General features: G+C 48.1%; 1 protein-coding gene across 6 annotated transcripts in view; it reads right to left on the reverse strand.

Moving 5' to 3' along the window:
* Positions 1–1,672: 1,672 nt before the first annotated feature.
* The window catches only part of ARHGAP10 (Rho GTPase activating protein 10), a 345,584-nt gene continuing 329,542 nt past the window's right edge, over positions 1,673–17,714 (reverse strand). For 4 of the 6 annotated variants that reach the window (XM_078366438.1, XM_054252873.2, XM_035294475.3 and 1 more), the window contains 3 exons: positions 11,356–11,508; positions 10,177–10,268; positions 1,673–2,450 (listed from right to left, as the gene is read on the reverse strand). In XM_078366438.1, the coding sequence (XP_078222564.1) occupies positions 2,362–2,450; positions 10,177–10,268; positions 11,356–11,508 (334 nt within the window). In that variant the 3' untranslated portion in view covers positions 1,673–2,361. The remainder of the gene's footprint in view (positions 2,451–10,176; positions 10,269–11,355; positions 11,509–17,714) is intronic. The other 2 variants (XM_035294476.3, XM_035294477.3) reach the window with 2 other exon arrangements.

Here is a 17,714-nt window from a genome sequence, read left to right on the forward strand (position 1 = left end):
ACTTCACACTTGTCAGCCTGTCATCCTAAGGAACACAGAGAGCCCTGATGATAAAGATGCAGGATGCTGCAATTCTTATTCATAGGAGTAAGAAAAATGGGAACAGTAGTTCCTATTAGCCAAGGCCTCCCCACATACTGGGTGCGCTGCTTCTGTTAGGTCATTTCAACCCCAAACCTCTCAGTATTGTTTTATTTTGAGGATGCTGGAACAGAATCACAGAGATGACTGATCTTGACCAAGGTCACACAGGTAGCCAGACTTGGTGGTGATTTCCCTAATTAAGTAGTGATGAAAGCACTTGGAGGGGAACAGCAGGTTGGGTGCATCTCACTGTTCACAATTGGAATCTCTGGCAAGCAAGCAAATGAATCAAGGCCTGGTGCAGGCCCTGATTTTATTTGTAATGGACCCTAGGGATACACCAGTTAGGGATCTGCCAGGAAGCCGCTCCCAACACTAACCTGAGCTTGCTCCGCTGCCCACAGGTTTGCCACTTCCTACAGAGGGGCTCTCACCGAAGTGGAACACAACAGCAACCTCTTCTCAAGAGCCAAATTTCCCTTCTACATCCCAAGCAGCGAGTCAGAGTGGCAATGACAGCTCAGAAAACAGGTTACTGGAGCTTATGCTGCCCCAGCCCCAGGGCCAAGCCAGCCCCTACCCAGGCCTCAGACCTGGCTGCAGTAGGGCAGCCCTGGGCTCCTCTGCAGTGTCAATGCTCTTCGGTGGGCCCATGATTATTTTAAATTATGTTGCATCAAAATTGTCCTTATTATTATTTACAATACAGATACTTTTCAACACATTCCCCCATTCACATGCAACTCCTAACTCCACACCCTCACGTGATCCACATGAGGTGACTTCCAAGCTGTTCGCTGGCAAGCTCTTGACTCAGTTCATCTGGGAATGAAGCAACAGACACATCCATCCTTTGATAAAGGCTTGAGAGAAGGCAGACAGGTCCAGGAACCTCCCACGGGGACATGTGAAAAGACATGCCTGGCCACAGAGCAGCCTCTGGGGCGTGGGGCTGGCTTCAGAATCCTGGGGCCACTAAAACTAAGCCCCACATTCCAAGGAAAGTCCCCTCTTCCCCAAGAGGTTGCTTGCACCTGTGGCTGGGAGGCGGAGGAGAATGAGGAAGAGTCAGAGCAAGGCCTGCCCATGCTGAGGGCAGCAATCAGCCCGGGGCAGGGCAGGGTCAAGGGCAGAGGCTCCTCCCCCCGACACCGAAATTAATCCAGATGAAGAGATTAGTAGGGAGGCCTGGAAGGCAGAGGCACGCTGGGTGGTGTGGGAGAGGGGTGTACCATGGCGCTGGTAGGAGGGCTGGTCTCAGGGCACTGAGACAGCTGGCACAAACCACCCACGGCCAAAGCCTCCAGCCCTGCTCCAGGTCCTGCAAATACCTCCCGGGGTAGAGAGGCCTATGCAGCCACTGGTGGAAGTGTGAATGCCCTTCCAGGACTTCACACATCAGAGACGGCCACTGCCCCCAATAACACACCCCACTGCGAATACTCCAGGCTCCCCACTAACAGATTCCACCCATGAGCACGCCAACAGAGGAAGGAAATGAGTCCCCATCGCAAGCTGCCAATTCATCAATCATGACGGGGCAATGAGTTCCATGACTGCTTCCCCACATTTGGACAGACAAATCAAATAGTAAATTATAGTTTATTTCATTTACAGAGACCTTGAGGCAAAAAAGGTGGTGTCTGGAAAACAGCACACGGGTGAGGAGCACCAAGAAGCCTGTTACAAACACGCCAGTGCACGCTGCCAGTGCAGTGAGTGTGGGATCCTGCAGGTGGCCGTCTAGGAAGGGGCAGGCTTGAGAAGCATGTCTCTCTGCTTCCCTCTGGCTTGAGACCATCTCCCCTGCACCAGCAACAGCCACCTTCAGGCTAAGCCACCAGAGCCAAGCACGCACTGTGCAAACCTAACCCTGCGAGTACTACAGTTCCCTTTACAATCAAAACAGCAGGTGCTCTGGGAGGGGAGGGAGCCAGGGTGGCTCTGGTGGTGTGACTGCCAGTGGGGACAGCACGGGTGGCAGAAGGCTGCCATCCCTCTCATCCTATAGGCTGGATAAAAATCACAAATCCTGATGCTTGACAAATGAAAAGTCCATTCTGCGGATACTGACATTCCCCTTCTGATCCACAAATCACAGTTCTGTGCGGTGCATCCCACCTCTGCCTCCTCCCCGCAAGGCTGATTGTGATGATGGTGACTCCCGAGTGTGAAGGTACCTGTGTGTGCAGCCCAGAGCCCAGAGGAGGAAGGCAGCTCTCTGCCCCCAGGCAGGTCCCTGGGTGCCAGGGTCAGCAGGGGCTCACAGGCCAGGAACTACAGCAGCTTGACGTAGTTCTGTGGAATCAGCCCCCTCTTGCCATTCAGAGTCCCTTCTAGCCAGCCAGGTTCCCTCGAGGTTTGTACTGAAAAGGAAGAGAAAAATCACTTTTACAAAATGCCCAAGTGCTTGCCTCCTGGGTGTTCACTGTCTTTTAACAGCTCAACAAGGAGAGAACAGGGCCCACTTCTGGGATGTCAGGTCGCAAAGTCTGCACGAGCGTCATTGACAGGCTCTGCCTCCCTACACTGGTTACCACAATCCTCATCTATACAATCCTGAAGAAGCCTCCTAGTGTCCCAGTTTCCAGTCCGACCCCTTCCAATCCACTGTGCACAAAGATGCTCAGTGAACTCTCTAGAATACAGAGCTGATCACATCACTCCCCAGCTGAAAGTCAAACTCCTACTGCTGCCTTTTTTTGTTGTTGTTGTTTGTGAGAGGAAGTCTTGGTCTGTCGCCCAGGCTGGAGTGCAATGGCGCGATCTCAGCTCACTGCAACCTCTGCCTCCCAGGTTCAAGCAATTCTCCTGCCTCGGCCTCCTGAGTAGCTGAGATTACAGACGCGCACCACCATACACAGCTAATTTTTGCATTTTTAGTAGAGATGCGGTTCCACTATGTTGGCCAGGCTGGTCTCAAACTACTGACCTCAGGTGATCCACTCACCTCAGCCCCCCAAAGTGCTGGGATTACAGGCATGAGCCACCACTCCCAGCCTCAAAGTCAAGCTTCTCACTGGTCTGGAACACAGGCCCCTGGGCACCTGGCTCCGGCCGCCCCTCCAGAAGCTCTTCACACTCCACTGGTACATCATGCATGTCAACTGCAGTGAATCATCCAGAGAAATCCCAACTGCAGCTCCAGGCCTTTGCAAATACAGTGCCTTCTGCCTGGAATGCCTTTCCCCCATCTCTTCACCAGGTAATTCCTCCTGTGTAGAGACCTGATTGAATGCCTCCTCCTCTGAGAATCTTCCTGACCCTTCTCAGCCATCACAGGCATTGTCTGGGCATTGGTCTGACTCCCATGCTGGATGGGGAACTCCTGAAGGCAGTCTGAGCCTTATACATCTGGGCAGCATGCCTGGCACGATGGACTGTTCATAAATATCGACGTGATACTTAAGAGAAAACTGCAGTCTGGACAGCAAAGGCACAGGTCCAACCACTTGTCACTAGGGATCAGAAATCCAGTCCAGAAGCATTTAATAACCCATAGCTGTGGACAGGCCCCAGCTCCAATCCCCAGCCGTGGTAAAGTGCAGGCATGGCAGCTGTGGCACAAACAAAAGGGGACACATGGGCTAGCCCAGCAGACCAACTCGAAAGGTGGCTGGGAAAAGTGGCTTCTGATCACAACTCAGGAGAAAAATTTTGTCTCAAAAACCAAATACAGGCATACACATCCATAACCCACACAAGTTTCACAAAGCAGTACTCTCACCCTCACTATGTGCAATGCCTTCCTTTCTGTATTCTGTTAATTTTCCCCCCATGGATTTGTGTAGAAAAAATATCACTCTTTGAATGCTAATTGTAACTCAGCGAATTGAGTTCACAGTCCTCAAAGGTATAGCAGCCCACAGTTTGGAAAATAGATATATATATCTTGCCCACTAACAATCCAATTCTGATTGTCCTTTGCAACAAGGTAACCATTTGTTCTTCCCTCCCTTGGATGAACAGACACACATTCTGGCTGCCTGCATTCCCCTAGCCGCCTGTGCTTTCCCTACATTCAACAAGCTTCTGGCTTCAAGGCCTCAGAGGAGCTGTTCCCCGGGGCCTGAATGCTCTTCCCTGCCTTTATGCCTGGACAGCATCAACTCATGCTTCAAAGAGCAGCTTGAGCATCCCCCCACCTCCAAACTCCTCCCCAGGCTCCAGACCAGGTTGGGGCTCCCAGTTATGCACCCCACATTCCGTGTGCATGTGTGCATGCATACATGTGTACATGAGACAGACACACTGAGACACTCTCTTCTAGTCTAGACTGTGAGAGCATAAAATATCTACAACATGAGACACAGCACCTAGCAGTGTCAGATGCATGATGATCTTTGTAATGAATGAATAAGCAAAATCAGAGATGTGCTCTCCAAGTATCTGGCAGCAAGTCACTTTCTTCATGCCTTCAATGACCTTGACCCTGACATTGTTCCTCATACCAGGATTTTGAGAGACTTCTCACTTCCAAAAGCCCCAGCTGGCAATGCTACTAGTGTGCCCTCACCATCAGGGAAAAGCTTTGGATTCTATGCAAAAGAGGCCCTCAGCCTTGTAACTGTGTCAGGGCCTGAGAGGCAAAGCACCCTGGGCTGAAGTTGGAGCCCTGGAGGAGACTCCTGGCCAGGTGGGTGCACCTGGGAAATTAACTCCTGGGCACCTCGCTCAGCTGTTACCTGCAACATGGGGTTACTAGCACTTGGCTTCCAGGACCTGCTGAGAGGAGGCAATAAGATAGTCTCAAATATAGTTTCACCTGCAAGCGCTGTTTCTTCTTCTACCCTATACACACCACACACCTGCACAACACAGACTCAGTATTAACAAAAGGATGAACAGAGAAGGAAAAAAGTGATTTCCCACAACACTGGAGGTGAAAGGAGGCTTGAATGGGGAAATGAAGGCCAGGCCGGGAATCCTGCACCTCCTCAACCAACAAACCAGAGAGATACCTCCACAACTCCATCCACCACCTCCCCAGCCCTCCCTCCCTGGAGGGCAAAAGCCAGTAGGAAGAGAGAGATCACTGCTTTGTGGAAGTGACCAAGGGGGATCCTGTAACATCCAAGAATCTGGAAGTGGACCCAGATGAGCGGTGGGCAGGGTGGGCTAAAAGGGTCTGGAGACCAAATAGCAAGGCATCCCCAGGCACAGGAAAGGTGGCTCCACAGCTGCAGATGAAGCTGGCAGTCTCTCCCTCCCTCTCCAAAGACCTGATCTCGCTCAGTAGCATCAAACCCCAAAATACTCATCTGGGGCTTCTCTCCTAGTTTATTGCACTTCTCCTCCCCCGAGAAGTGTCTATGTGGACAGCAGGGCTCTGCTCTTCCGTTCTTATGGACCGGAAGCATGGCGGCCTCAGTGTCTGTCATTTCCCACAGGCCCTCCCCGTGCCTGCAGGTCTCAGTCCAGGAGCGTCACTCTGCTTCAGCCACAGTGTCCTCACAGCCTTTAGATCACACCAGGGAACAAGACAGGTGTGGGGTGGGGACCCCAAGTAGCACCAAAGATAAGCAGGTCTCTTCCACCACTTAGTTTTCAGCATAATGTAGACAACATATGTGACAAGTACGGAAACCACTGAAGCGTCATCATCACTCGGTGAGCGCCGGGAACCCACACTCCACGTCAGAACTGCAGCGGGATCCACAGTGGGGCCGAGCCCTGGGCTCTGTCCTTTATCCTGCCCCGAGGCAAGCAATAGTTTGAATGCTGTGTTTCTCATTATCTTACCTCGGCTGTGGGTAAAATTCCGTCTTATTACACAAGTACATATCCCTAATAATAGCCTATTTATTTTGCATATATCTGAGCTTAACCAGAAGCACATAATGTCTAGTCATCTGGAACTTATTTTTTTCACTCAGTACATTTTCTTAGATTCCCGTGTGCTAGGAATCTATCTGGCAACCAAATCACTGGGCTGTGGGGTCTATATGTGATCAGCTTTCCAGGATAATGCCAGATTGCCTTCCTAGGATTATTCTGTCTCTGAGACCTTTAAAGTTTAACCACCAGAGGCTTTTAAGGATTAATTTGGGCCACACCTGCTCCCCCAACGTCTACAGGTGGATGCTGACAAAGCCTTGGACAGCAGGAAAGCAGCCTCACTGCCGCCATGTGGGGTTGTTCCTGGCAATGACCTGCCCAGCACCCCTCCCACCCCGTCCCTGGGAAGGCAACCACTGCCCATCTGACTGGAGCGCACCTGTCCGGAAAGAGAACAGGAATGGCTGGAGGTCACCAGCAAAACGTATTTCCAGGGTTCCCAGAGAAATGGGAAAGGTCCCTCTGGCCATCACAGGAACATCACTGCCCTGAGGCCTTACAAAGGCAACCCTCTCCCTGGGGTGGTTTGGGAAGCACTGCCCCAGGGCAACAGCTAAGCACTAGTGAGTCTGCTAGAGAAACACATCTTCCACCTGGAATTGGAACTCATAAGTTAAGTCCAGGCCCACCCAGTAAGAGCAAAGAACCAGGACAGTCACGGAGCTACAGGCTTGCTAAAGACCCCTGTGCCGACCACATTCCGAGTCAGGATTTCTCACAGCTGCATACATCCCAAACCGCATAACTTCTGATGATGCCACCCAGGGGTCACTCTGACCTCGAGAGTGTTTTCTCCAAAGGCCACTGCGTGCCATAAACCAATTTCCTTTGTTGCCTGTATGAGGTACAAAAAGGGATTGCACAGCAAGAGCATCTATGGATGCTGGAAGATTCCAAATGGGTAAGTGAAGACAGGAAGAATGTCTTGGGCATTCCAGGGACACTAAGTATTGCTGGTCTGCAGAGAGGAAGCGTTCCTGGCAGCACACCTATGGGCTGAGCTGTATAGAGCGGCCACTTGGAGCACTGCCTGGCTCCACAGGTCACATGACCTGCCAGTCTGTCTTCTCCATGTCAGTTGTCAGACAGGAAGACCCCTTGAAAGACCCCTTGTCATTCAAGGAAGGGCTTCCCTAGACATGTTCTGGGCAAGCACCTGCTTTCAACTAGCTAAGAGATCAACTAGGCACAGAAGATGAAGTTGCAAACACATACAAATAAACCCTGCTTAAGGGCTTTAAACTTACTGTACCCTTTGAGAATTGTGCTTATTAAGCCACAAGCTGAGGGCTGTTGATTCTGAATACCTTCCACTATGTTATCTGTCCTGCTACAAAAGAATCAGGGGGGCATCTGCAAGACAAGCAGCTCACATTCAATGTGATGCTCACATCCCTGAGGAGGGAGAGGGTCTCAACACATCAACAGGTTTTTTCCAAGTAGCTAGCCTTAGAGGACGGTCAGAGCCCTTGAGACACCTGGGGTGCCCCAGCCAGCAAAGTCCTGACAGAGCTGGACACCAGCACTGCAGAGCACAGAACCTGAGGGAGACATGACCTGGCTCAAAACACAGCGTCATCTGTGACACATGATGATGTACCCAGTGTGGCATCATGTCAGCAACCGCTCCCACATACATCTATAGCTCTCAGAACCCTATTTTTCCAGTAGCCCCAATGCTATCTTGATATAACATCAATGTTGTGGCCATCCCTGCTGCTGAGGTGAAGATCGGCTGCACAGAGTCCTGAAGGAGCCTGTCCCCGTCACACAGAAAACAGGAAAGCCATGGTGTGAGCCCAGGCAAAATAACTGCAGAGTTCAGAATCCATGCTGCCAGCAATCATGGCTCTCCTCCTCCAAAAACACAGGGCGACACTGGGATGTGTGTGCACATATGCATATATATGTACAAAGGTATGACCATGTACATGCACGCTTTCTTTTTACGAGGACTCTGTGTCATCTTGGGACTTTAGAACTGGAGAATGTAAGTCTCCTGGGTCAGATGCTGACCAGCCTGTCTCCTTTAATCTAAACTGGCAGATCTGCACTTGCTCTAGGCACTGACCCTCATTCACATGGCTGTGTGCCCAGGGTAGGTGTCTTATACCCTGTGTGATTCTGATTGGTCCGAATCCTTGCCAATGATTGGTTTAGGTTAAGCATGTGACTCAGTTGTGCATACTGGAATGTGAGGACGGGAAAACTAGGAAGAAAATCCTGGAAACGTTTTCTCATTCTTAAACGAACACAAGGATGAGACACTTCCACCAGAGTGTGGCCATGTGTTTTGTTTTGTTTCTAAGACAGAGTTTCACTCTTGTCACCCAGGCTGGAGTGCAATGGCGCAATCTCAGCTCACTGCAACCTCTGCCTCCTGGGTTCAAGCCATTCTCCTGCCTCAGCCTCCCAAGTAGCTGGGATTACAAGCATGTGCCACCACACCTGGCTATTTTTTTGTATTTTTAGTAGAGACAAGGTTTTGCCACGTTGGTCAGGCTGTCTTCAACTCCTGACTTCAGGTGATCCACCTGCCTCCACTTCCCAAAGTTCTGGGATTACAGGCATGAGCCACCACGCCCAGCCAATGCCCCCAGAACTGTGGCAGCCATCTCGCTCCTGCCAGGGAAACCAGCCAGGGGACCAGGTCCACAATCTGAGAACAGTTCCATAGAGAGATGGAAACAATTTGGTCTTTGATAACATCTTTGAGCACATGAATATAAATTAAAGCTCCTTACCTCCAAACTTACTATTGTGTAAACTAATTCTTTTTTTTTTTTTTTTTGAGATGGGGGTCTATGCTATCCAGGCTGGCCTCGAACTCCTGGCCGCAAGTGATCCTCCTGCCTCAGCCTCTGCAGTAGCTGGGACAACAGGTGTGCACCCCCGCACCTGACTTTAATCCATCTTCATGATTGATTCAACCAGTTGTGTCAATTTTTGTTACTTGCAGCCTACGATATCCTAATAGATACACCTTCTACCAAGGTAACGACTTCACAAACCATACTGCAGGGAGGGAGTTCAGAGCCTTCTAAACAAATCTAATCACACAAAATAAAAATTCACCACATTTCTCAAATGAGTGTGTTTCTATACTACCATCTCAGTCTCCCCTTCAGCCATATGGTGTGCCGACATGAGACAGGGCAGCTATGCTCCACGTTCTCTTGTCAAAACTGCATGTATGTTATGGTGACAGAGAAATGATTGTCTTCTACTCCAAAAACAAAATTTCTCCACAAAGTCTAATTCTGTTCCATGTTGGGTTTTGTTGTTGTTTTCTGACACTACCAGGAGTCTCTGTCTCTGAAGAGTACATATCATGTGCATATAGAAATCTATTCTAAATGAGGCAACTTGCTTTCTAAAAAACAATTGTCAGCAAATGCTGTGTTACTGAGAGTACACCACTGTGCCTCATGTTGATATGTTCCACATATCCCAAACATTCTGGATAATCAGCCATTCCATTCCAAGCATCTAAGGTTCCTACTGCTTCCCCGGAACTCTTCTGAGGAGCTCCGCCCACACACAACATCACGGTTTCCACAGCAACCAATGCATTTCATGATGAGCAGGACTGGGGAGGGAAGAAAGCAAGAGCAGGAGAGAAAAGACACTGAGCCCTAAGAGAACTTTTTGAAATATTCGAGCAGGCGTAGCTCCTAAATGCTTTTGTATGAATATTAAATACTCAAAAGCTACACCTTTGTTTCAATATGCAAAGTCAATACCCATATCTGAAGACTCACACACTGTTCAAACCAGCAAAAATTTAAAGCAAGAAAACGCTAAGGGAAATAGAAATCAAAATTCTTTAGGAACAGTAGTATTCTCTGATGACTCAGGGTTGGTTGGTAAACCTGAAGTATTTCAACCATCTTGGTTAGGGACTCTGGGAGAACAAAGAAAATAAAGCGTGCAAATCAGAAACATTTCTTAAGTCCAAGTGACACTAGCTTCTTCTTGTCAGCGGAGAGATGACCTGAATGAAGACCCACAAGATGAGATGGGTCTGAGAATAACAAGAGGAAAGCACAGCGGCATTCCAGTCATCAACGACAGGTCCCTGGCCTGGGAGCCCAATGCAGCAGCTCAACGCAGTCCAAGGCATCAAGGAGACGACTCGCCCTGCTGCACCATGACAGCACTGGTGACAGCACCATCGCTGACTGCTCACTCTGTGCTGCAGACGTTCTGGGGTGAGAGGACACGTCCGACCACAAAGCTCCCACTAACACTTACCATCCTCAAAAATTGCTCCTATTTCAAAAGATAATTCCGAGCTGTGTTCTGCTTCACACGGATACACAGCTCGAGCCTTCCGACTGCTGATGCTGCAAATAAAGAGAGCACAAAAGACACTGATGAACATGTGAAAAACAGACAGAAACCTCACCCCCAAACCCCCTTCCAAATCTCATTGATATCACCAGTGGGGCAACTCCTCCCAAAAAAGAAATTAACATGGTAGATGTGAACAACAGGCTAAGCACAGCACTTGATTTTCAAGTAAATGATGGGTTTCAAATTCAAGCCTTTCCTCAGGGAGCCTCTTTGAGGAGATGTCACTGAACCACTTCACCTTAATTCTCCTGACTACCTGGTGGGATGCCCTTTCCTCTGTTCAGCGCTGTTGCAACCACAACACATGTTTATTTCCAAGCACTCTGATTGGTCTATTAGGAAAAGCACACACACCTGGAGACACCCGGCCAGCTGGTGAAGGGAGGCGGCACATCCACACTCAACAGGTGGGAAACCACAAGCCCAGATCGGTCCCGGGCAGTGACTGCTCCCCGCACCGCTCCGGAAGGGGCTTGTTGCTCTTGCCTGAGTCTTCTGCATTTAGACCCTCCCTCCACCCCAAGAAAGGCACACCAGGCCCAGCTTCTCACCATTTGTCAAAGCAACCTCTGTGTCCTTGCATGAAAAGGACACACTGGGGAAGGATGGAAACCACGCTTTTAGCCAGTCCAATCAAAGCCAAAGCAAATGCCTTGCCTCACCGGCATGGGGAAGCCACCAACAAGAAGCACCTGAGCCACTACCAGGTGGAAGAGCCTCTATGGACATGGCCACTGAATGCTAGGGAAGTGAATGTTTCCAGTGCCAGTTTGCCTACCTTTAAAACAAAGAATGTGCTTCACACTCATGAACAAGAAGTTCTTCCAAAATGAGAACTTCATAAACACAACCAGCTCCACAAAGACGGAGCAGGTTCAGGCAGGTCTCATGTAAGGCAAACTCTCCCAAGAACATCCTCGCTACTGAACTGAGTGAGGCACAGCCCTGATAGAAGGTGGTAAGTGCTGTCTATCAAGTGCGGGATGCCGGGGGCATCTCGGCAAGCCCTTGCCAGCAGAGAACACAAGAACCTGCTCAGTGGAATGTGTATTCCACATTCCACTCCAAACCACGTACCTTTCAGGTGGCTTGTCCGCTACAGTAGCAGGAGGAGAAAGGGGGAAAGGGCATGACTCGGGTGAAGGAGGTGTCACAGCTGGGTTGGAACTTGCTGTGCTTGGAGACTGTGCGTTAAGCCACTGGACCATAGATGACCGGGTCTGGCCTGGGCTAAGGGTAGGAGTTTGAAGGACAGGATTAATAGCAGAAAGGCCACAGAACACCAAATGCACCACATCCCAATCCCAGATGACTAAGTTGCTATACTCCCCTATCACTCCTGACCAGTAGGGACAGAGTCCTCTCTGCATCCTCCCAGGCCTGCAGCCTAAATGACAGATACCAACAACCCAAAAACCAGCCACAACCCCACACTCAAGCTGTCTTCCTGTCCTTCTCCAGGTTCTCCAATCTGTCCAACCTAGCACCCATGAGTTCACTAATTAGAAAACCAGAATCTAATTGCTCAAAAGAATAGGACATTCAAAGTATTCATTTTTTCTAATTATAAGGAAAATCACGGGAATCCAGATCAAGCACATGACCAGAAGCTGCAAAAGATCAGCTAAACATTTAAAGATCTTTCACCTGCTCCTACACTTATGGCAGTTCAGAAAAAAATGCCACTGGGATTCAGGCTTCCTCTAGAGAGGGCCAAAGACTAGAGTTCAAGGGAGAAACCAATGAACAGCAAAAACCTCTGGTGACCAGAGCATTTCTTAATATTTCCATTTGTTTCCTAATTAATGTAAAGAGATCAGTGATCAGACTCCTGGAATGACCTCTAAGCACAGAGGGAGAGGTGCAGTAGTTGATGTGTGTTGATCTGAATTAGTCTTCAGTTATCTCAGAACTAGAGGCTTGTGACTATGATATATGAAGTTCCCTTGAGAAGCATCTCATTTCATTCGGTGACATTTTGAACACACACGTGTTCCCCGACTGCTGCACCCAGGTGCTCTTCACCTCAGATTCCCCCTAGTTGCTAAAGCAGTACACCAGTTTTCCATGAGAGGTTTCCCGGGACTTCCGCATCCCTCAACGTGGTCTTTGACTGTTTCCCCTGCCTGACAACTGACACCGTGTCCTTCAGTATCAGCGTGGTCTCCTGGCCAGCCCCCCAGATGTGATCCTCCAACACAGTGGCACTCAGCAACCTAGGGCCAAGTTCACCCACCTGTCTCCCATATCCAATGCTTTTCCACCTGCCTGCCTCCCCGGGCAGCCCGCCCCTGCAGCCTCCCCTGTCTGCCACAGCTTCCTGGTGCTCCCACCTCTGCCTCAGGCTTTGCGCCTCTCCTCTCAAGCTCCTCCGCCCTCCTCTGCTTGCTCTCATCTTGCCCTTCTCCTTGGCTCAGCTCCAGTTCCACCTCCCCCAAAACTCCTCCTGTGGCCTCTCTAACTCATACACCTTCCCTGAACACCTGCAACACCAATAAATGAAAGGGCAAGTTGACACTGGTTGTTCTCTGATAACTTCAAGTATTTCTCTTGCCTCTGCAGGAAGATCTTTAACTGTTTTTCCAAATCTCACAAAGCCAGGCAGAGTGGCAGGGACATGGAGCTATCAGCCAACATCTGAGCAACCAAATTAGAAAGTTCTAAAACCAAAACCGGGTTATTTATTTATTCTGAGATGAAGTCTTGCTCTGTCACCAGACTGGAATGCAGTGGCACAGTCTCAGCTCACTGCAACCTCCACATCCTGGGTTCAAGCGATTCCCCTGCCTTGACCTCCCAAGTAGCTGGCTGGGACTACAGGCGCATGCCACCATGCCGGGCTAACTTTTTGTATTTTGGTAGAGATGAGGTTTCACCATGTTGGCCAGGATGGTCTTGATATCCTGACCTTGTGATCCGCCCACCTCTGCCTCCCAAAGTGCTGGGATTACAGGCGTGAACCACCGTGCCTGGCCCCCAACACTGGATTTTACAAATCTGGTACATAATTGACTTAGTAGGTATTTAATACACAGAAGCTTTCCTATCCTTTGGTCAGAAAAAAAAGAGGATTATTTTAAAAAACATTATTCTTTGAAGAGCTTATTTACAATTCCCCTATCCAGCCATTCATTTGGGAGTCATAAAACCTATTTTATCCCAAGGCAAGATAAATCTTAAAGTGATCTGTATCACCAGTCACAAAAGTCACTCCATTTTTTAAGAGAAAAGGAAGCTTTCATGTTGTCCTACTAATCAGAAAGGGAAAGAAGAGGCAGGTGTGAGTGGAGCCCTGGCCAGAAATTTAAGACCTTAGTTAGCCAGACAATTGCCAAGTTATCTCCCAGCAATTATTCAAGGTGCTTGGAGGGCAATGCTGGAGGAAGATGAGATGTTTTGCCACACCCCCATCAACCCTTCAGAATCATCCATCTGCCTAGAGGGAGGACAGTTGCAGGAGGAAGATAAAGTAACTATGTTACTATATTTATATGGCCCTTGAAAAATAAAGAGCATAAATTTTATAGCTATTGTCTCCTTTTTTTTTTTTTTTTTTTTTGAGGCAGAGTTTCGCTCTTGTTACCCAGGCTGGAGTGCAATGGCATGATCTCGGCTCACCGCAACCTCCGCCTCCTGGGTTCAGGCAATTCTCCTGCCTCAGCCTCCTGAGTAGCTGGGATTACAGGCACGCGCCACCATGCCCAGCTAATTTTTTCTATCTTTAGTAGAGACAGGGTTTCACCACGTTGACCAGGATGGTCTCGATGTCTTGACCTCGTGATCCACCCGTCTCGGCCTCCCAAAGTGCTGGGATTACAGGCTTGAGCCACCGCGCCCAGCCGCTATTGTCTACTTAATCCTCACATCTTTCTTTAAAAAAAAAAAAACCCGAGTTTTAGAGAGAGTGTATGTGCACACGCGTGCACATGCATGTGTATAAAGAGAAAATACCCCGCCATTTTAAGAAAGTGAAAGAACGACTGTAATCACAGATACAAAACAGAAAGGCCTGCCTGTCCCACAACCTGGCTTTCTCCATCTCATCCCAAAACAAACATGCAGAATCAGCAATCCTTGTCTGGGGTCCGGTTCTCCACACTGTTTTTTGTGATCTTTCTGCTGCTGTTAAATACATATATGCACTATGTAATCTAGCAGTAACCCGTTCACCAAGATTATCTCCCAGACTTCCTGTGCAGACCTAAGTCTCTGTGAGCTCCTCGATGTATCTCAGAAGCCTCCACTAGGTAACTCTCCTTTGATTTCAGAACCCCACATAGGCAGACACACTGTGGGCTGGAATATTCACAGGATGGAGCAATGTGCAAGGCTGGAGACAGTCTCTATGGAGATGAGGCAGTGAGACGTGTGCACAACTGGAAGCCTGTGAAAGAAGAGACCTGTGCCACCAAACAAGGTTTGGGAGGCAGCAGAGGAGCTTCTGGGATACAGGAAATTTTTCAGAGGCTTGTCTGCTGGGAAGAATCAGGGATGAGGCAAGAAGTGAGTAAATATAATTAAATCATGTAATGAGTCCCCATCTCAAGCCAGTAGCAGTCAGACGATGATGGCATGTTTCATAGATGTGCCGTCCATATTTTTTGGAAGTCCAAAAAAAAAAAAATGTAAACATGAGCTTCATTATGTAACCATCTCCTACCTTCCAAACTTTAAGTAACTTTTTAATAAGAAGAATCAACATTTTAAAAAAATATTTAATTGTGTAAAATGTAATACATTTTCTCAAAAAGAAGTAAAGTATTAGTTTTAAAAGAATTTCTGATACTCTCTTTTGTTTTGTTTAAAACAGTTTGAAGGAACACAAGGCATTTGGAATGGCAGCCCATCGCAAACAGCTGAACGAACAGCTTTTCCTCAGCCTGGGCTCCAAGAAAGAACTCAGTCCTAAGGTGTCTCTCTCTCTCAGAGTGGGCTTTACCATTATAAAATATCTGGGTTTTCTAAGCTCCAGGTTTCTCTCCTGTAGCATGCAGGTGTGACCCAGCCCAAGCTGCATCGCCCTGTTAGAACTGGGACTCAGGGAACTGGCACAAGAAAGCACTGATACTGTCATTGCTGTGATTAGTAGAGGATGTTGGCTCTGACTGCGGGTCCCACGCCTTCTGCCAGCATCCCAGAAACAATGGTAGGCTAATTTGGTAGCTTGCAAGCAGGGTAAAATTTCAGACCCTTCACAGATCTTGACAGCATCATCCTTGGGAGAACCAAAACAGTCACCAGATCATTTTTGTGTACTCTGTGGTTCAGGGGAGAGCCACAGCTGAGAACGTCTTTGGAAAAAAGATCAAAGGTGATTGGTGAAATAATAATTAAAAGCTCATTATGTGCTAGAACATAAGGAAATATTTTGAGAGTCTTTTCCTACCATTTCCCAAATTTAAACATTTTAAAAATCTATTTAATTGCCTTTTTTCTTCTTGTTCCTTTAAACTACAGATTTTTTATTAGTGCGACTAGCGTGAGCACAAATCAATTCTGTTTCATGCCAAGCTACTGACCAGGTACAAAACAGCACCTAAATGCCACAGGTTTCCTGAAAGCCAAGCGGCAGTTTGCAAAAATGGAGAAAGAAGTCAACTGTTCCTAAAAAGCTCAGAAACCACATGTACCGAGAGAGAAATACAGAAAACTACTAATATCTGTTCATTCTCCCAGCTTAACACACTACACCGCAAAAGCCTTCTCCTAAAACAGGAGTTCCTCTTCATTTTCAGGACGAAGAGCCAACATCACCCTCCTTCCTTCTCAAAGAAAGAGGACAAACAGAAACAAGAGGTTTCACTAAAAGCAGATGAGGATTTCAAATTGCTAACTTGGAAACACATTCCTGAAAATACGTAGACTGAAAGTCTACCTGACTGTTCCTGAAGCCACAGAGGCGTTTCTGGTGCTTAGGGTGGGTGGGTGAAGAGCTGGGGAAGACAGTAAGCAGGCAAGAATATGCATTTGTGTCAAGGATGAGGAAACTCTCTTCTTTAAAAACAGTCAACACTCTTGCTTGGAAACACAGGCCTGAATTTCAGGGAAAGACCTTATAGCTTTCACATACAGCGATGGGGCCAAACCCCAAAACATGAAATTATAACAGTGTTGATACTTCACAAAGCGTATTTTTAGAAAACGGAACAGATCAGCAGTCCATGCTGCTTCTGATTCAAACTGTGATCCAATCTCTTCCAGTACCAGACTCTACGCTCCATGCATATTAAAAAAGTTCTGGCAGCGGCAGATCACACATTTCAGAAAGGGGGAAGGGAGTAGGGCCTTAACTGTTAAAACTCGACACCAGCTGCACTGGTCACTGGAGAAGTCCTGCATCTAACAAATATTTCTTGCATAGCACAGACGGGTCAGGCTTTGGGCAGCACTAGAGATACAAGCACCCTATTCCAGGCTGTATAAGCACTGAGTGCGATCTAAATTCAAAAGGGTAGAGCAAGGAGAATACGCATTAAGAAAAGAAATGAATGCTTATCTGAAGTGACTAAATCCCCCAAATACCAAGATATTTCACTACAGTTATACAATATGAGATCAAATCCAAAGTTTGCACTGCTATGAAAGATTCTAAACTCTCACTTGCCAGGTCTCCGAGCAGTAGCTAACACATTAGTGAAATGATCTTTCATGCCAGTCTGGGAAACATACAGCATAAGTCTAGAACAGCTGTCCTGGGCAAGAGTGTTTGAAAATGTTAATAAAGACAGAAGGAAATATTGTAGATCTGTATATTATGGGAAAAGTCTCTGTTCAAATAAATGCCAGTTATTCCTTAAGTGCCAGGAGAGGGAGAACTCCACACGCAAGCACAATGTTTGGCTTCACACAAGCACACCGAGGGGCCACAGCAGCGCAGAGAAACAAAGGCCTGTGGCATGCAAGTTGCCAAAACCCATGGGGTTGGGGGAGGCGGCCTTTGCTATCCATCAGGAAGATTCGGAGCAGACCCAATGGCTCATCATTTATGGTCTGAGGATTTCCTGTCAGGCCCTGGGGACACCCAGGTGACCATGACAGCACCTGCTCTCCAGCCAAGTAAGTAGAGAATGCCCAATTAATAACCATAATACAGGCACTGATTGCCATTTAGAGATCTGCCCAGGGTCCCTCAGAGGAAGAATGGAGGCAGCACCCAATAACCATGGGGATAGCCAGGAAGGCTTCCTGGAGGAGGCAACTTCTGTGCAGAGCTAATGCTGAAGCTGATGCCACCATAGTCAACACTGTCATCACCTCCCCACACCCAGGCTCATGCAAGGCACAACTGTGCAATCTAGCCCTGTGCTAGATGCAACACGCAGGCACTAGTTCACTTACTCCCAACCACCCTATTATTCCACATGACATAGGAGAAGGCCATCTCAGAAAGACTAAAGCAACTTACTCAAAGTCATGTTTCTAGTAAACCGTGTTTT

The sequence above is a fragment of the Callithrix jacchus genome, chromosome 3, assembly GCF_049354715.1.
Source record: "Callithrix jacchus isolate 240 chromosome 3, calJac240_pri, whole genome shotgun sequence".
Classification (NCBI taxonomy): Eukaryota; Metazoa; Chordata; class Mammalia; order Primates; family Cebidae; genus Callithrix; species Callithrix jacchus.